Source organism: Struthio camelus, chromosome 11 (assembly GCF_040807025.1).
Source record: "Struthio camelus isolate bStrCam1 chromosome 11, bStrCam1.hap1, whole genome shotgun sequence".
NCBI lineage: Eukaryota > Metazoa > Chordata > Aves > Struthioniformes > Struthionidae > Struthio > Struthio camelus.
Genome location: NC_090952.1, coordinates 8,237,847 through 8,258,187, shown reverse-complemented (window position 1 = coordinate 8,258,187; position 20,341 = coordinate 8,237,847). Strand labels below are relative to the sequence as shown.

Below are 20,341 nucleotides of genomic sequence, written 5' to 3'. Positions count from 1 at the left end.
CTCAGAGGTACTCTGGGATTTCTTCAGCTCAAGGCAAAAAGAAGCTGTCCAGCTGTAGGCAATACTGAGTTGTGGAAGTGAATCTGGATCCAACAGGGAGAGGTCTGTCCAAGTCATATATAATTAATAAATAACCCACTGCCTGTACTCCCACCTGAATTTCATTTCTGTGTAAACTTGTCAACTGGGAAACGATGAATAATTCAGAAGACCTTTCCCTTCCTTCCTTCTCCTCTAGATTTATTAACCCATTTTCAAAGTATAATTCAATCAAGCTATTAACTATAGACTTCCTAAACTGACTCTATCCACATTAATCCTATCTTCAAGAGCAAAGTCCTACTGAGTCTTAGAGTACCATTTAACAGCAATTGATTCAGATACAACATGCAGTCACTTGCAAGTCGAATGACCCCTCAGCAACATTCTTTGCTACTCAAAACCTCCTCTTTTTTGCAAGCAAGAAATATTTAGTCCGGGCAGTCGTCTTGAAGCTAAAAAGTCCTGAAAGACTTATATTACAGTAGCTGTCTGGTTGATGCTTATGCATGTGGTTTTATGAAAAAACAGGCACCAACCACCATTATGGAAGGAATAAGAAGACAGCTCCTGACTGGGATGCTTCTACATACCCCACGTGCCCTTGTGGGCTGACATGAGACAAGTTCTTCTGCAGAAGAGCTGATTTAAGCCCTGACTGCATGTGCCACAAAGTAGGGGAGATTCAGAGGCAGACAGGGCTTGGCCTGCCTTTGAACTGGGTGAGTAAGCAGGTGCTGAGGTGGGCACTCCTCACAAAACAAACTCAGGAGCTGGATTTGAGTGTATCACAGGCCTTGGCATCCTCCAACACCTTCCCACTATTCTTCCCATGTCCTTTACACGTCAAATGAGAATCCTGTCCCTGCCCAGAAGGCACATATGGGTGACTGCAGTACTGTGGTACACAGAGGAGCTGAAGGTGGATCTATTAAGGTTGTGTAAGGCTGTATTATTAACTTGAAAGACACAGACCTGGATGCCAACTGCTGAAACAAATCCTACAAGGAAGATCTCCCCTTTAGTCCTTATGCCTTAACAACCCTTATTCAAACTAATTTATGTCCATTGCAGTTAATGAGCAGCATTGTACCAGGAATCTGTCCAAAAAGCCATGGCACGACTAGCATGAAATGGCCCAGGAAGCTCACATCTGGGCTAGTGTGGGATTGCCGCAATACACTCACTGGCAAACCTTACAATTTGGCACAGCAGAATCAAACTGATGTGGGTTTGCTGTTGCTCACAAATTTTTCATGCTTCCACAGCTCAGAAGAGCTCTGAGCAGCCCTGTAGGCACTGACCCTGTGAACATGTGGAGTCGAAGTGACAACAATATACTAGTTTGCACTTACTTCATGTTGGCACATACTGGGCAAGAAATGTGACATGCTGTTGGTGAATGCGTCCAACAAAAGAGAGGAAGGAAAGAAGCATTCTGAATGCACCTTGTTTTGGCTAATACAGTGCTACATTACACTCTGAATTTCAGAGCTGTTTATTGTTATGTGGCATAACTGCCACTGAAGGGTCAGCTGACAGACAAATATAGCAGAGCAGATTCACCACGTGCACATCTGCAAGCTACCCTGCAAGAAAGAAGCAACTGGAACCAGAATGCTGATGGTGCTTTTTCTTTGTTTGACTTTTGCTTGCGATTATCCATCGATTCGCTACCAGATACACCACTGCCGCACTGTCCTGCTTACCACCCCGCTCAGACTGCTCCACCCCAGCTCAGCTGGCATCAGGCTGTATAATAATTTTCAAGGTAATTTGCTGCAAAGCAATTTGGGAAAGATATGCTGACAGACTGGGTGTATGCTTAGCCTGGATGAGTTTTTGTGTTATTTCAACTTTTCCAATTAATTTTGCCTGGCTTAGAATTCTAAAAACATCTCCAAATGGATTCTGCTTTTATGGAAATTCATTGTTTTCACTGTCTATGCTGGACAACAGCAATAACAAAGAGATTAGGAAGAGCTTATCATGCTTTAAGGTAGTAGGATGGACCAGATCCCTTCTCGAAATCTTTCCCAGACTGGCTTACAGGGATTCATGGTGGGCTGTTTAGAAAAACCTTCTCTGAAAAGCTACCTTCCACATCCACGAGCCAGCCACAGTTCAGATATAATACTTATAGGCAACATCTTTAAATTTAGTACCATTCCTGCCACATAAAGACTTGAATAAGCCTTTACGTTTTATGAGTACTGGTTAGTTCAGCATCATTGCTTCTTTTTTTTCCTGCTGAGGAAACTTGAGATCACAGAAATGTCTCACATCTCAGGAGCAGTGGGCTTAGTAATACACACAGTAGATACTTAAAATTAAAACTTTAGGTCAGTGTGTCCTGTTTATGCAGGCACAGAAGTATCCATGAAACAGAGAATAGTGATCCATGCAGTAAGCATGCAAGGCACAGGAAAGTCTGTTGTGGGCAGATCTGCTCACAGATGTGTGGCTGTAGTTTTCTCTGACTGTATGCTTTACTCATGAAACTGCTCAGCTCAGAATCCAAGAACAAGTAGAAGAGCCACACACTAAATCACAGGAATCAATCACAGTAGAGTACCAGGGATGTTCATTTAATGTAAAAAGACAAATCTGGAGCCCAGATGCACTTGTTATCTGTCAGACTTGTTATCCGCTCCAAAGAAATACAGGACCAAGAGGAGGACCAAATCAGAACTCTGTTAGTGCATGCCTAGTTTTGAATTTCAAAACAGGTGCATACTTTCCCATAATAATATATAGCCAGCTTAAAGTTAATATATGTCAAACTACAATCGCAATAGCTCATTTACATGACAGCAAAATGACATTAAGGTATGATGTTAGTGTTTTTAAGAGACTTGGAAGTTGAAAGAAAGGTGTTGCATATGTGCTGGAATTATCACAGGCAATGAAAATGTCAGCAAACCATCTGATTACAAGAAGTCCATGTTACACTAGCATCACTCACAGAATCATTGCCTTCCCAAAGAAATAAAATGCCACTGGTAAGTGGCAGTCTCAGAGACAAAGCCTGAACAGACATGGCAGAATCAACTGCTCTCTTGCTGAGGGGGCTGGTCTTCCCGGTCCAGTGCCTGTGGTAGCTTGAATTTTAGCCACTTGGGCCACACCTGACATTTGAGTCAACATAACTAACTGCACAAACCCTCATATGTCTCTTCTAAAGGGACAAGGGAGAGTTAGCCCAGCTGGGAATGGGATGTGTGGTTGCAGAGCCTAGTCATTTCTTGCTTGCTGCTTTCAGAGAATGTGACTTCTCTCACAGCAGGCAATACACTCTGGGAATCCAGCAATAGCCAAACCAAAATGAGATTATTTTTTCCAAATACAACCTGCTTTGGAAAAGTCTCTTTCAACAAGCAGTTGTGGTGAGGTCAGCTACAGCAAACGTAGCGGCATCCAGTTTCTCTCTGGGTGTGTGCTTCTCCTTTCATTTATGTTTGTGTATGATGTCAATGACTTAAGAAAGGACATGGGAAATTAACACCAAGAAGCTATCTAAATAAAATCACATTATCTTTGAATGTAATTTAAAGGTAAAATGAGGAGAAGCCAACCAGTTTTCCCTTGTCTATTACCATATGATTTGACTTGGGAATTACTGTGAGTTACTTGGTTTTGTCTGTGTTCTGGAGACTCTGTTCTTTGTGTGAGTATAAATTCTCTCATCTGTCCCCCTCAAGGAGAGACAAACATGGCAAACAAACACCTCCATGGCCAGGGAGCAATGAGAGCTGTTGTCTGTCTCTCAGGTGATTAGACTCAGCTATACTGGGTTTTCACTTCCCCAGGTATCATCTTACTGAAGTAATCATCTTTTTTTTTTCTAGTAGACAAATCTGTAAATAAATGCAGCATGCAGTCCTCCTCTTGGGAAGGCTGCTTATTCTTTCCCATAAGTGAGTGAGAAAGATCTTTCATTCAGTGTTACCAAGTTTGAGAGACCCTTCTGGTGAGTGAAAATAAGATTTTGGACTCCATTTCACCAGAAAGCTGGGCAAGGCAAGTTTTCGGCAATTTCAGTGTTAAACACTGCCTCTTTACTAAATGCTGCAGGCTTAAAAACTCAGAATAGAATATCAGAAAACATTAACTGATACCTAGCAACATGCATACATGTTGTTATTTAATCTCTGCGTGATTGTAGCCTATTCTTTACCTTTCTCATCTATAACCATCCTCTGCTGTGCTGAAGAAGCCTTGCAGCTCTTCTCTCTGCTGCCTTCTTTGCTGTTCAAGTCTTCTGAACAACTCTCAGCAAAGCTTTGCAACTTAACACACTACCTCAGGTTTTCAGAAAACCAGTCAAATCTGTGCCGGAAGCTGGTCTGAAGAACAGGACTGGGAGTGAGGAAATCTGAGGTTTTTCCCATTTCTGTCACAGGCAACCAGTTCCATGGTATAACATGTTTAGTGAGAGTTACTACTATACACAGTTAATTGCATGCCTGAGTGGTCTGGGTACCCACACTAGTTTTGAGGATCTCAGAATTTCATAGGAGTGTAGTGGAACTTGTTTTCAGCCATTTGCTTCCCACCTCTCTATCCAACATTATTCCTTTAGTAATAATGCGTCAATAAATTTATCAACCCTCAACTGACAGTAGAACTTCCAGGTAGAGAAAAGGCATTATATTTACTAAGAGCCTAAATCAAGAATGAGAGGAGTGTGTATAAACTGCTTCATATCCCCACTTTGTCCCCTGGGATAGTCTTTTATCTTTTTCTATGTTTTTCTGTGGTAAGTGGCTGGCACATGCTCTCTCTGGCTCTCTTTATCTATTGAGAAATGTATTATAATTAGAGTTCTTTAAGATTTTTAGCATTTCTAGAGGGAATTAGTTCTTTAGAGAAGATAGGCTTTCTCCATTGTGGGATTCATACCATAATTAGACAAAATGATGGGCTAAGTCCCAGTGGAAAAAATGCACTGTAATTGGTGTTCATTTGTGTTACATAAACCCATGGAGATGATGCTGATTCCTCCTATTGCAGCCACTTCTGAAGCACAGCATTCAGTTCAGAACTGATGCACCATTATTACCTAAGTACCCACAAGTCTCCTCAAGACTTGATCCATCTAAAATGTCTGATGGAAACCTTCTTCCTCTGAGAAAAATAAAATGCCCCAAAGAAAATTTAGTATCAGCTGCATTTGCATTGCCTACTCTCAGAAGCAACAGACTATGGCCAGCCAGAGTTTGCCTCGTGCTCCTTATTCAGGCGTCCTTGAGCTGAATTCAGGAAAGAAATACTTGACATGGCACAAATCATATCTGTATGTCAAAGCAAGACACACAAAAGAATTTGTTCCAGCCTATACTGTATGGAGTCAGGCCAAGAAAATAGCTGACTACAGTCATAGAGGAGAAGTACCAACCATCAAAGACAGATGTAATTTAGTACAAGTAATATATGGCTAGAGTTTGTGGAAAATATAATAGTACTGAAATGGTTTTATTGCGTGTAACAAATCATTAATCAGGACCGCTCTTATAGAGATTTAACCAAATATTTGCAACTAATTTTTAGATGAAAAGTATCTGTTTGATAATTTTTTGCTATTACCTTGCTGTTCTCAGAAATCCAGGATACTCGTAATTAGGCTAAGCAGTTAAATTTACCTCGATCACAAATGTATTTGTATGTACAAACAAAACAGTATTCTGTGTATATGCAATTCTTCTAGCTAATTAGCACCTCAGGGTAGGTTGTTCATAAACAGAAAACAGTAAGAGACCTGCACTATATCCCAGAAGTACCTTGCACAATACTAACCTCTGAATCAGTGAAGATTTCACTTGAATCCTCATCAAGTCACTGCCTCCTAACAAAAAAAAAAAAAAAAACTATTAAAATTCCAGGTTCAGAGAATCCAAATGGAATGACTTTGCCTATCAAGACAGAACTGTAAGGCCCTAGAGGGAAATGGGACACTGTCTACTTCAGAGGAGGTTTCCTTTTGATCTTAGACATGAGTCTTTCTTCAACATCAAAGCTCGTTACATTCAGAAAACTTAATGTATTTTACTAGTTATGCCAGAAGTGCCACCGTAACAACTGTGGGCACTGCCAGGCAATTATATCTCCTCCTTTGCCCTGTTCAGCACTTGCATGGACGCAAAACTTTGATAAGGAAGAGAAAGAAGCATTATTTGCTTCATGGCAAAGGTATTTGGTCAAATTCAGCACTGTCTCATAGTGACCTGATGCTGCTGCATATAAAAGTTGCTCAGTAGCCTGTAAGCATCCTCATTCCGATTCCTGCTGGCAAATTGCCCATATCTCCAGGCAAAGCTCAATGCCATTACCGAAAGGATTAGAAATGGATGGCATTGCAAAGAATGAAGAATTCTGTCAGCCTTTGTAGTTCCACCTCCCAAGCCCCACAGAGAAAAGCTGACCTGTCAGTGCTTTTGCCAAGTACGTTGCATCTCACTTATGGATTGACTGAAGATCTCAGGCTACCCTCAGCTGTCAGTCCAATCTGTGACACATCTAAAAATCAGACAAACCAAAACCAAGTCCCTTGATTTGGACTGATTTCTTTAACCATGAATCATTGTTTTAATATGGCAAAATGATAAGAGCAATGCTTTGCAGTGTGGCACTAACAGAAAATATTGCTATACAAAGCCTTAAATAAATGAACAGTCACATTTAGGATCTGAGCATCTCTCAGTTTCATCAGGCAGGGAGAAAAGGGAGAAGCAATGTTACTGTGGAAGCAGTGTTACGGTAGGTGGAAGTACAGGTGGCCGTGCATAAGTATGCTACAGGCTGAAGCAAGCAGGACTATGGTGAGTTCAGTAATGTTTTCTCTAGGGACAAGATAATGCAAAACAGTCTTGTTTTGACATTAGCGCATCCAGCAGAAATGACTCTCCCACATGTAACACTGAGTTCTGTTTTAGATCTAAGTCAGTTAAATTACACCTGGGATGAATCTGGTCCAATATTTCTAAGCAAGTTCTAGCAAGATTATTTATTTTGAAAGGTTGAATGTTATCCTAGAATTATGATGCAAGAAATCCTGAGGGAAAATTCACCATCATATGCTGATACTTAAGTAAGAGTTTGTATTTGTGAAGTGTACAGGCACAAACATACGTAACACTTACCCAATGAACTGTAAAAATGAATGGGTATTTCTGTTATACCTCTCTTTGCACACATCCTTAAGATATTAAAAAATAAAAGCCACAACAATTTTTTATCTTCACATCTTTGTGAAATTCACTGCATAATATTCTGGTTTGCCTCTACATAAAATATTTTCAGTATTTCTGGTGGTGAAAAAAGGCTATAAACAGGAAATGCGTGGAAACAAATACGTTTCTGGTATTAATTCTTCTCAGTATGATTCACTGCTATATAAACATGCAAATAAAAAACTGCTGACCCAAACAGAGCTATTTAAGAATCTCCAGTTTAAGGTCAACAGTTTTAACAAGTTACCTACTGGCCACTTTGATCCCTAATGTCTAATGGGAACTAGACTACCTGTAGATAATAAGCTGATAGTGAAAGCAGAAACAAAAGAGAGATATAAATGAATCATGACTCTGTCAATGCCATTAGCACCTCCGCTGCAGTTGCAAAGGCTTGGGAATGATGCAGAGGATCCAGATCCTTTGAACAAGATTTGCTGGAAACAGGCGAACTCAGCACACAAAACAGTCTGATCTTCAAGGCTTTGTGCTGACCTGTGTTGGCTCTCTCTGTTGATCTGCTGTGAAACGAATCTCTCATGCTTTCAGCATTTCACTTGTGTTTTGACAGGCAGCTTGAGAATTAAAAACAGGCACTGTAAATGTAAAGATGCTAATAAGATGCGCTGAAAAGACCCGGCAAAAAGCAGCCTGCGCACTTGATGCCTTTAGATCCCAGTTGCTGCAGTGTATGCGGACAGCCCTCTAGTGGCATGAACACTACAGATCACGCTCGCTCCACACCCATGCTTTTCTATTTTCTTTTGAAACACTAATGAATTTTTTCATTAACTGTAGGGTATATTCAGCTAGTCTACATTCTTCTGAAATCCCTTTACTTGATCAGTGGAGTGACTGAAGTGTCACTGAAGACTTCTGAAGCATAACTCGAAATGCCGACATATGGTACTTTGCCATGAGCTAGCCACTGGAAAACACTAGGCACACGGACACGGATGAAATTAAGACTGGGCCATAGGCAACTCCTTAATTATTTTTATGTGGCATGGCTAGGGAAGATGTTTATACATACCTGTGCAGTTGCGACTGGCTGGAAAAAAGGAAAAGCTCACTCAGAGCTCATGCCTGAAGAAATAAAGCTGTTGGTTTATTTGAACATAATATTCTAATTTCCTTCAAAAATGCACATCAAAAAGAATATTTGAAACATGAAGTATATCTCAGTGCTTGTAAAAATGCATGCAGGGCCACCTCAGGATTTGATTACATATACACCAGCGCAAGCAGCCTTCAGAGAACAAAGATCATGGATTTCAGGGAGTCTGATTTGCCTGGATGAAAACGAATTTTTAATAGATTTGTTTGTCAGATAGATTATGCAGGAATACAAAATAACAGGGCATTCACACAGTGGATTGCTGTGGAGGTGTTTGCTGGTAGGTAGTAGGCAGGAATAGCAGTGTGTGTTTCTCTCAGACTGCAAGGAGGGGTGCCAGGCTGTCACAGGCTGAGGTTCCCTGGAGAGCTGAGGGGACCGGTTGCCAGGAGACATCAGCTATATCGAGCCTTCACGGCCATGCTATCTCTCCTTGTGATAGACCTTAGACTCCCTCCTAGTCCCGAACAGAGGCCTGTATTTCAACTGTTCTTCAAATTATTCCCTTTACAATCTCCCAAATGTCTCCAATACTGACTGGAAATCACTGGCTTTGGGAACTTGTGTTTGATAAGAAGCCCATTTTCTCTTTCTTTAATGCAAGTATTTCGTTCTTGACAGAAACCTAGCAGAGGCATGAAGCATCAGTCAAGATCCAGTTCACCAGCTAGTATAAATCAGCTGAGCAGCACTACTTTTAATAAGGACTGAAATACAGTATGTGCTATGTCCTAGTGTAAAGGTGACCGTGTGCTTCACGGGCAGAGCAAAGATGAGCAGAACTTTCTTTCCAGGAATTACTAAGCCCTGAGAATCATGACATTGTTTAAATATATAGAAAATTAGAGTGATAAAAAGATATATAGTTCTATAATAAATATTCTTGATGTGTTAGTCTTCAGACCCTTACGATTTCACTCAGTCATGTTCTCAATCTCCTCTCCACAAGCAGAAGGACTTAAAAATCATGAACATATAATTTCAGAATATGGAGCTTTAAGGCACACCATCAAATATTGCAAAAATTCAAAATGAATCCATGAAAGTTGTCAGATCATTGACTGATATAACACTCATTCTAGCTAAGCCACTGCCTCCCCTCCCACCCCAAACGTGGAAGACGTAGTCGGTGGACGCAGTTCCTCTGTGCTTCTTCAGCACCTGCCTTCTGCTAGCCAGCCCTAAGGAAAAGGTGGTCTAACATCCTTCACTGTCTCCAGTTAGTCTGAGCTTTCCTGTATGTGTAGGCTATCTGACAATCCTCACTCACTGCCAAATGACAAGCCCCCAAAGTGACAATTCAACTGATATAGAAAAGCTGTCATGAATTATTTCAAAGTATACTATTTAGATTTGCCTAACAAATGTTCTTCAGTTATTTTTGCAGCCCAAGAATCTCTGAATCATGCTAATATGAAGGAAAAGTCATCTATCACAGAGAAAACACCACATTTAATTGAGCGAAGAAAAGGAAGTGAACTTTCTTTTCAGTTCAAATTTTTATGTAGCCAACTAGAAAGAGAAGTAAGACTAAGTATTCATTTTGCAAATTCATAAACATGTAAAAAGTACTAAAATATACTGAGCTATCAACTGAAAATGTTAATTTAGTGTGGAGAGGCCTAATTGCTCTCTTATACCTCATGTGGTCCATTACAGCACAGTATCACAGGTCAAAAGTAGAATCAATCTGCACACAAAATACAAGGTAAAGGGAAGGCAGAGTCATATTTTTAACTAGCCAGTCACTGGCATTTTTTTCCTCCAAAGAATATCAGACTTTCCAGGCTAACAAATTTACTTATCTTTCCACTGGTTTATATTTTTTAATGATTGCTGCATTATTTGATACAGTTTTTGCAGCCCAAGCATTTGAGGAGTTGGCAAAGTTTTACTGTGACAGTTGCAAGTTAGTCTTTAGACTCAAGGATAAACTGAGGGCAGTAGTTTTCAGAAACCAAGATGTGAACTGACTAGCTTATGTTCATGCATTTTCTTACTCCTGAATAATATCATTATGAAGCTTTCAGGGCAAACTCTGGCAAGCTGAGCTGAATACAGAGAGACAGAGCTCAAAAACTGAACCATCGGAAGCCAGAAACATAACAACGTAAAGACTAAGGAGAAGGGAGGAGGCAGACATCATTTCTCACTTAACAGAAAACATCTTGCACTCATGCCATCTTCAGTTTCTTGCCCAGATGTTGTCATGGGAAGAAAATATCAGAATATAAATTATGCCATATACAGCACAGATGGGAGCTAGCTCTTACAGGAACTTATCTTCCATTTTAGCCCCCTCCTAACCTCCGTCTCTTGGGTCTTTGACTACTTTATGTTAGTTTGAGTCCCTGTTTCTTGAATTTCCCTGGTATCTTCCCAGTACACATATATGCCCTGGAGTGAAACAACTGGTGCAGCAAATAAACAGACTCTCAAGCCCAACTGGGGACTGGCTTGCACAAGCTCTGCCTCACAGGCTAGGCCACACAGCTGCCTGAGCCACGTGGCTTGGCAAATGCAATCCCAGCTACTAATGGCACAAACAGGCAGACATAGGTGCAGTTCCCCAGCATTTAAGCCAATCTAAGTCCACGGTGCTAGGATCCTGTCTCCTTCTTTGTGCTAATCTTCATGCTTGTGCAACTCAGGGAACAGATCCAACACCAAATAAACTACTGCTTTCTCAGATCAGCTCTATGAACTGAATCACTGTGTAGTTGTACAAGCATCTGTAGAAGCAGAAGGGCAGGGGCAGGAATGAATGGCCAGGAACAAGGTATGATATGAAATTGGGATTACCTGATCTTTAACTGCCTTTGAACTGCAGGCATCAGCTTCAAGTATCTCATTCTACAGACACCAAGAGTCTAAATGACCAGTAGTTCTCATGGATCAGAGAATAAGCGCTCACAGGAAAAATTCCACCTATGCTCTACAAAACTTCTGAGTAAAATAGCAAGCGCAAATTAGTATGAGGTAATGGATGGCATCCCCTTTCCTCTTTAGGTTAAAATCACCCTAGCAAACCTAATTCAATTTGCAAATGGAACGTATCCTCCGTTTTTCAGTGAAAACTCCAATGCACATCTTAGTCACTACAAAATTATTTGCAGGAATTTTGTTCTTCTGTTCCCTAGACAGCATGATGCTGGGAGTGCAAACTGCAGAGGACACTGACTTTCAGTGATACATTAAAAATACCACGCTGGAATCACACATACCTGCTCCATACTGCGTTCTTTTAATCTCTGGCCTTCTGGCAGTCCTCATGTTCCGACAACCATTCCAGTGATTTCTAAATTTTCTTTATTCTAGAAAGCAAATGAGTAGAACAGGATCCTACAGAAGTGAAATTCAGCACTCATGCAATTAAAAGTCAAAAGAATCAAATGTAAAACCTGCTGTTCCATGATCCGGGACATATAGTATTTTAAGACAGCTGTGGCTCCTGTTGGCATGAAATCTTTCTTGTATTTATAATCCTTTCTCCTTTCTGAGCATGTTTACAACAACCAGGTAGCTGTATCAACCCTTCTTGCAAACAGCACTGTATTTAACATCTTCCACAAGGAGTACTAAAAGTGATGAAGTGTAAGAAGGGCTCCCTCTTGACAGGCCATCACTCTTGGACTTTTTTGAATAAGTAAACTGGAGGACAGATTCCATTTGACAGGCTAGTGAGATTAGGCCTGGTTTTACAAACTGCTGAGCATGCTAAATTCTCCTTGAAATTGGAAGTACTGTGCTGTTTTGCAATCAGGCCTACTACATTTTGGAAGGAGAAGAGCAGCAAGCTCTCCTCACTTTGAACAGTGCTTTGATAAGACAGAAGCTGGAACACATCAACATGAAATTAGTCCAAAACACTTCTTAAGAGTAAGAAGAGGTCAGCCAGTTTGCTTTTTTTTTTCTTGAGCAGTGTGGGTTTACTGTTACCTAATATGCAATACTCCTAACAAGCTCCATGCTTTGTTTAAATTGTGACTTCCTTAAAGCACAGACAAGAATCATTGAGCAGGTTTTAGAATATACCACAAAACAGACACCCGTTGACTGGAGGAGTAAATTTTCCTCTACATAGACGTTAATTATCATAGTAAACCTCGATATAAGAATTTAACACACAGTACCATGGGGCCTGTACTACGGTTTCTCTCTTACACGAGGGTTAGAAAGACTAAGACTACTCCGCTTCATTTTTCTAAATACATATTTTACTCTGCTGAAGTTTGAGAGAACAAATAACGACAGTACAATTGGCTGCTGATGCATGGAGCATTTTCTTTAGAGTGCCTTACTTCAAGCTATGAGTGGATGGCTGAAAGCAAGGTCACAGCTGAGGTACAAACACTGTAAACCTGAGCTAACTGCAAAATGAATGCGTGAACTTAACTCACCGTAATGGTGAGTTTATTTTGCAATTTGGGCAGAAAAATAGCATGCACATGGTGAGTTATTGCACCCCAGCTACAAAGGAGCAGTAATTTGCTAAACCACAGTACCTAGCTTAATATAAATTAATGACAAAGACAGGAACACATTCCAACATATTAAGTTCTATCCTAATTTTTTTTTATTTAAAACATTTCTTCAATAGCTGTCCTTATCTCTTCTCAGAAAGGTTTATTGATGTGTTAACCCTCCTCTGTCACACCTGATAAACCTAGCATCCGTCTTTTCATTCCAAAATCTTCCTATATCCATCAGCTGTCAGGGCCCTGAGAGCACTTACTGGCTTTAATTGCCCTGACCAGCCTCACCTGGGGCCTCCACTCACTCCCAAGCTGGGCCCTCGTTCCCTGCTGAGCTGCATCAGAGGTGCATTTTCTCCTAACCCTGGTCCTGAGTTGCTGCTTGGATTTCCTGGATGGACCTTAGACCTGGCCTGTTGCATTGCCTTTGGCAGGACCTGTTTGCTGTCACCACCCTGCCCTCCTCACCTGCCTCTGGCGCTGTGGAATTGCACCTGTTGATGATGTTGTTTCCTGGACTGTGTTTTGGCCATGCTCTGCTCCCAGCTCACCTGCCCTTAGGGAGCAGCAAGGGTAGGACAAGGCTAGTGAGGGCTGCTGAGGCCTATTGGATTCTTAGGGCCCTGACATCGGTTTTACTCCACAACATATCTCCCAAAATCAGATACTACCTCTCTTCCTTCCCCCCCCCCCCCCCCCCCAATCCTGCTGTCAGCATTACTTGCTTTTATCAACAATAAATGAGTTTCAGTGTGGCTCATTATGTCAAATGAAAACAATAGGGGGCTAATGAGCACTGTGAATGAGCCATTAACATGGCAATTAGAAGTATCCTTAAGAGTGCTAAATCTCTTCTGCCTCTTTCTTTGTACAATCAGCAATAAATGTAGATGCAACCTCATCTATTAAATCTAATTCAAAGAATAAGTATGTTTAGATGTCTAATTTGAGTAGTTTCTGTCAAAAAATATGTTGCTTTACACTTAACGCTTCTGGTTCAGCTTGTGCAACTGGTAAAGGATTATTATGTCCTTCAGTGGCCAAGATCATGTGTTATCAGATGTGATGTCTCACTTTGAAACTACAACACTGCAGGGTTTTCATCACAAAGGGGAAACGTACCTGAGATGAGAAATTTGCTGGTGACTTCGTCTTTGCTATTGATTTAAGGTGGCTTAACACTGCACGCTGCTTTGTTCAGAAGAAACCTTCACCTCCCACCTCAGCTCCTCTCTGATTCCCTGTTCCTTAGCTCTTGGGATGGTGTCATGTTGGGAGTTGATAAGCTCTTGCCCATGGCAGCATGTTTCCTCAGTCCTTGTAACAGGTGGGAAGATCAGCCTGAAACAGCATCAGAAAAATGTGTACTTAAAGGGCAGTAGGGAGGAGTGGGAACCTTATTGTATTCAGTGATGCTGAGCACGTATCTTTCAAAAGGCAAGGGTAGGAGAGGAACACAAGTATTTAAATGACTTTCAGAATTTGCTTTTTAAAGTGAGTATTTTAAAATGACTCATATCCACAGGTGATCTGCTGACCAGCTGTGGCAGCAGTGCAGCTGGGCTCCTGGAAGGGAAGGGTATGCCCCAGTGAGGCCCATCACCAGTGGGCCACCATTACAGGTGCCATGTGGCATTGCTTCGGGCATCAGAGGTATGAAACATCCATCCTGCCTCCAAAACATGACTGACTACTCATACACTACCACCCCTTTGTGATGCTTTGGTGAGTCATGAGACTAGTGTTAAAATAAACAATATATTTGAATAAGGCCCCAGCAGTTGGTATCAAGAGATTACCTGAGAATTTCAGGGTTTTTTTTCCTAGTCCTCAGAATTACAGTGGAAATTAACAGGCCCAGACAGCATAAAGCCAAGAGAAAGCACTCTGCAAGTATTTCTTAAGGACTCCTGATACCCTGATTTTCTATGGCTTGGCTTGTGACTTTCACATGTGGCAAGGCTGTAAGGAGAAAAGCGGAATGGAAAGGAATAGGTTGAGGTGACCAGTTCAGCAAAAGCATATTGTAAAAAATAAGGCAGTTTAAGTGTCGGCAGATGATGGTGACAGGAACTCTGGTCTTTTTGCTTCTGTCCTCCCTCAGTTTCCTCGCCTTATTTTCTTGTCTCGGTCCTAGACCGCCTGCCCTAGGTACCTTTTGCTTCCTTCGCTTACAGCACGTCTCAAACGGTCCCGCGGGGACCCTGCCACTGTGCCAGCCTTCCTGGGGTTGGGCAGCTCTTGCCCCACCACCCCGAGGGGTCCCAGCTCTCCGGGCGCCAGGCAGGCTGCCGCCGGGTCCCGGCTGCCGTCGGGACTGACACCAGCACGCAGCAGGGCTTGCGTTACCCTGCTTCAACCTCAGAAACGTCTTCCTAGTGCGCAACTGCAACGGTTAAAAATAAACGAGTCAGATTTTCCTTCAGGCGAGCGAGCGGCAGCAGATTTGCCCAGGGAGCAGGGCAAGCGGGCGCGGGCCATACCCGGTACGGTTTGCGGGCCCCAGAAGCTCTACAGCCGCGTTAACCCGAGCCTCCTGGGCTAATCAGTTCTCGTGAGAAAAGACATTTAAGAAAAAGGCCATCTTGGTGTTTTCTTGCTTTAAGAAAAAAAAAAATTTGCGTTCTCGATCTTCTTTTTTTGATAAAGAACCGGCCTTAAAGAGCTGCGGCGATTTCTCCCGCGGAGGGGGCTGCTTCCTCCTCACCGCAGAGGAAACTCAGGGAAGGAAACCGAAGGAGACAAAGTAGCTAGCGAGAGGGGACAGTAGCAAGCTCCCAGTGCAGCCCGCCGCCATCGCGGGGGGGGGGGGGGGGGGGGGGAGGACGGCGCCGCCCAGGCCCCTCAGCGCGGCGGCCATTTTGTCCGCTCCGCGGCAGCGGCGGGGCGGGACCGGGCGCCCCCTGGCGGCCCCCCTCCCCCGCCGCCGCTCCCCCTGCCTCGCCGGCCGCACGGTTAGGCGCGGCGGGGCCCTGCCGCCGGCCATGAAGTCCGTGTTCGTCACCGTGGGCACCACCAGCTTCGAGGAGCTGATCGCCGCCGCCTCCTCGCCAGCCGCCGTGCGGGTGAGGCAGCGCCGAGCCCTCTGGCCTGGGCCTCCGCCCGCCGCGCCGGGCCGGGTCGGGCCGGGCCGCCGGGCGCACGCGCACTGCGGGCCCGCTCCCCCGCCCGCCCTGGGGCCGGCGACCCCGGCGGGGGGCGGGGAGGAGAGAGGCGGGATTTGGGGGGCTGTGAGGGGAGAGACGGGATTTGGGGGGGCTGTGAGGAGAGAGATGGGATTTGGGGGGCTGTGAGGCGGGATTTGGGGGGGCTGTGAGGAGAGAGATGGGATTTGGGGAGGCTGTGAGGAGAGAGGTGGGATTTGAGGGGGCTGTGAGGTGGGATTTGGGGGGGCTGTGACGCCAGGCAGGATTTGGGGGCTGTGAGGCGGGATTTGGGGCTGTGAGGCAAAGCAGGATTTGGGGGGCTGTGAGGCAAAGCAGGATTTGGGGGCTATGAGGCAAGGTGGGATTTGAGGGGGCTGTTAGGCAAAGCGGGGTTTGGGGGGGGCTATGAGGCAAGGCAAGATTTGGGGGCTGTGAAATGCAGGATTTGGGGGGCTGTGAGATGAGGCAGGATTTGGGAGGGGCTGTGAGGCAAAGCAGGATTTGGGGGCTGTGAGGTGGGATCTAGGGGGATTATGAGGCAAGGTAGGATTTAGGTCTGTGAGGCAAGGCAAGATTGGGGGGCTATGAGGCAGGATTTAGGGGGACTTGGGACTATGAGGCAAGGCGGGATTTAGGGGGGCTGTAAGGCAAGGCAGGATTTGGAGGGGCTGTGAGGCAGGGGGACTTGGGGGGGCTATAAAGCATGAGGCAGGGGGTGGCGTGTGCCCCCTGGCCATGGCAGTGGCCCTGTGCCATGGGGTACCCAGGAGCAGAGCTGGGGTCAGCCCAACCAGGTGCCCACCAGGGGCAGCCCCACCACAGGTGCTCCGCTCTGCGGCTCGCTGCTGAGCACTGTTGCCGCTCTCCCTCCTGCCGCAGGTGCTGCAGAGTCACGGGTACCGCAAGCTGGTCCTCCAAATCGGCCACGGGGTGCAGGAGCCGGCCCCGGTGAGCACCCCGGCCTTCACGCTAGAGGCCTTCCGCTTCAAGGACTCGCTGGCTGAGGACCTGCGGAGAGCAGACCTGGTCATAAGCCATGCAGGTAGAGCGCACTGGCAGCTGAGTGCCGTGCAGAGAGTTTGCCAAGCCTGTTCTCGTGTGGGTAGATGTGAAAGTCGGTAGCGTGGGCAGCTTCCGTTTCTGTAATTCTCTGACTCTGTTAGCATTAAAAGTTCAGGTCCACAGCTAGAGTTAAATGGATTAAATGCTCAGGTTCAGGAGTCTCTCATGTTGCAAGAGCCAGTAGGATGAAGTTTGATCTATAGGTGAAAGCACTGATCATGTTTTTTGTTTCTTCTGTAGGTGCAGGTAGCTGTTTGGAGACGCTAGAAGAAGGAAAACCACTAATAGTAGTAATAAACGAAAAGCTGATGAACAACCATCAGCTTGAATTGGCAAAGCAACTCCACAGAGATGGACATGTCCTCTATTGTAATTGCAGGTATGAAGCAGCTGTGGTGATCCTGACTGAACAAGAGGTATTCAGTACCGTAGCTTGGTCATTACAGTATTGAGAACGTAATAAGTAAATTCACATCCTTCTCTGTAACAAAATCACATTGACCAAATACCACAATTAACTTCCCCACCTAAGTAGTAAGGGCAGGACAGACATTTCAGGAAAGCTAGTTTTTTGTTTGTTTGCAAGGCATGTTTTTCCATAGTAGATAGATCAACAGTTGGTGCTGTCTCCACCAAATCTACCAAGCCTTTTGTCTGAGATTAATTTTAATGTAACTTTTATTTTGAGGTCACATGTTTCCAGTTTAAAAAAAATAAAAAAAGCAGTCTAAACCATGGTTGAATTTGAGTGACAGGTAACTGTCAGGTGGCATCCTAGGGGTACCTAACAACTCCTCTCTTACTCTGCCCTCCCTTTCTCACCTCTTAATTCTTTCTCAAAGCTAGAAATAATACTGCCTAGTTCCCAACCATGAACTATAAGAAATATATTGCTCCCTGCAGACTTAGTAAAATGAAAAAAACGGAGTTCTATGTGGGTTTTCTTTGTGAGGGGCACTAGAGATGACTGTATGGATACCTTCATTTTTTATTATATCTATGCGTCTCGAGTATTTAGAACAAAACATGAAAACGGCCTTACTGATTCAACTCAGGAGGCTATATAGCTCAGTAACGTGTGTGCAGTGGCCATACACAGATACCTAGCAAAAAGTAAGAACAGGAAATGGGACTCTCTTCTATGACTTTCCTTCTAATACCCTAATGCTTCAGGGTTTTCCTAAATTAGATGTTGGTTGGTTGGTTGGTTAGTAACTTTCATTACATCTGTCTTCCAAGTACTTACTCAGGCTACTCTCTTAACCAAACTTCCGGCATCCACAACATCCTTTGACAGAGTTTGACAGATCTACTGCATGCCACTTAGACAAAAAAAGGCCTTTTTGTTTGTTGATCCTGGGCCCTGTTAGTTTCATTTGATGCTCCTTTATTTCAACTGTATCTTCCCATTTCTCTTCATGAATGTGATTTATGGCACTCCATAAATAATAGATGACCTTTAAATTGAAGGTAGGGGAAATGCACCTCACATTATTTAGTCTGCATCTTGTTCCTTTGCCCTGCAAATAGGATTCTGTTTCAGAAGAGCCTTCCAAAAAGACCAGACCTTTCATTAATTTACATTAGGCCAGTTTCTTAAACTTATTTTCTCAGTGCTTCTGACCACTTCAGAGGTAGGAAGGGATTTTTATTTCTTTGTTGAACAGTATTTTAGCTTTTCAGCCTTATTTGCAGTCTGAAAATTGCAAGCTAATGGATTGATTTAGCTGTCTTTTCTGGCTATGTGTTAAGTGGTTACTTATGTGTTGAAATAGGATGAATTTCCTAATACAGTTTATGGCAGCGATCCTCAAACCTTATTCAGTCTCCCAACGTTGCTTGCAGCCACCGAAGATAAAAAATTAGAGCTGAGGCTGCTTATGAAAGTTGTGATGTGGCTTGAAGTGCGTTTTCCTCAGCATTGCTGCCTATGAGCCAGTGATGGTTGGGCCCACTGGTTTGTGGGGTCTCTTCTTCCTTTCAATATATGTCCTTATTTTCATTTCTGGGCTAAAGGATTATGCATGCATATGAATAGAGAGACAACTGTGTGAAGAAAAAATTCCCCCTTGGGGTGAATTTCTCCCCAAGTAGTAACATATTATACTTGGTTTTGGTTTGTTTCTACAGCACTCTTGTGGAGACACTGCAGTCAATGGACTTGTCAACTTTGAAACCTTTTCCTCCTGGACAGCCAGAAAAGTTTGCTTTGTTCTTGGATAAAGCTGTTGGGTTTGAATAAACAATCCAGAAGAATAAAAATGTCAGAATAAAACTTTTTTTTCCTCTGGTGAGACCTTCCATAATGAAAAATCCACTAACTGTGACAAATCCTGTTCATAACAACTCAAAGGAAATGTCTGTTAATACCAACTGACGTTTAACTGGAATTAAATGGAAACAATTTAAATCATCTGGCTTTATGCTTAAAAGGCCACAGTGTCAAGGGGGCAGGGTTTGAACTCCAAGTTGGTTTTTCATTTCAGCCTTACTGTAATGGGTTATGAGTGACATGACCTATGTCAAATGAGGTAGGAGAGTAAGCAAATGTGGACTTCCGGTTTGATTTGTTCATTTGCTAATGAAATGCATCCATTCCAGAGGAGTTGCTGATTAGGCCAGCAAGAGATGTTGCAGCAGCAATGCGGATAGAAATTTCTGACCTAACAAGATGTCATCAATGACATATGTGAAGTAATGTTCCATTCAGCTGGAGCCCTGTGAAGGTAAATGCTGCTCACTCACATGCTGAACACTGGACAGCATACCTAGCATCTAGCCCTATTTATAATTGTGAGGGGTCGATCTTTATGTAGGCTAAATCTAGATCAAATCCTGGCTATACAGAAGGGAATCATCCTTTGCAACAAAATTGCAAAAGGAAGAATCATCATTTTTTTGGTTCAGGTTTCAAAGGTTATGCACAATATGAAAACTCCATTGCAGAAGGTGGGTTTTTTTTTTTTTTTTGTAAAATCTTCACGTGAGTGACTGGTAGCACTGCAGCTGTAGTAAGAATGTTTTTTCCTTACTTCAGTAATGGCTGTAATCCTGGACAAGAGTCAGCACATGCACCTAAAAAGACAGTGCCACCCATAAGAATTCATAAGTTGTCGGGCTGTGATCTTTTCCCAGCCTCATTGGGTGACTGTGACTGCACAAAAAATATGTGAGAGCAAACAATGCAAAAGTTTATTTCACGGGATCACAGGGCTGCAAATAGACAATTTTTCAAAATCATGATATTTTTAATGAATGCATAATATCTGCAAC

At 43.3% G+C, this 20,341-nt stretch overlaps 2 protein-coding genes across 2 annotated transcripts in view; one reads left to right on the top strand and one right to left on the bottom strand.

The window, feature by feature from the left end:
- Nucleotides 1-15,603, bottom strand: part of DCX (doublecortin) — a 143,237-nt gene extending 127,634 nt beyond the window's left edge. The window contains exons 1-6 of the mRNA XM_068956605.1: nucleotides 14,660-15,603; nucleotides 13,983-14,201; nucleotides 11,610-11,699; nucleotides 7,642-9,010; nucleotides 6,462-6,555; nucleotides 5,836-5,884 (exon numbers count right to left, since the gene is read on the bottom strand). The gene's annotated coding sequence lies outside the window, so the exon portion shown is untranslated. The remainder of the gene's footprint in view (nucleotides 1-5,835; nucleotides 5,885-6,461; nucleotides 6,556-7,641; nucleotides 9,011-11,609; nucleotides 11,700-13,982; nucleotides 14,202-14,659) is intronic.
- A 128-nt stretch (nucleotides 15,604-15,731) lies between these two features.
- Nucleotides 15,732-20,341, top strand: part of ALG13 (ALG13 UDP-N-acetylglucosaminyltransferase subunit) — a 33,598-nt gene continuing 28,988 nt past the window's right edge. Inside the window, exons 1-4 of the mRNA XM_068957532.1 lie at nucleotides 15,732-15,925; nucleotides 16,886-17,048; nucleotides 17,309-17,447; nucleotides 19,199-19,308. Of these exons, the coding sequence (XP_068813633.1) occupies nucleotides 15,845-15,925; nucleotides 16,886-17,048; nucleotides 17,309-17,447; nucleotides 19,199-19,308 (493 nt within the window). The 5' untranslated portion in view covers nucleotides 15,732-15,844. The remainder of the gene's footprint in view (nucleotides 15,926-16,885; nucleotides 17,049-17,308; nucleotides 17,448-19,198; nucleotides 19,309-20,341) is intronic.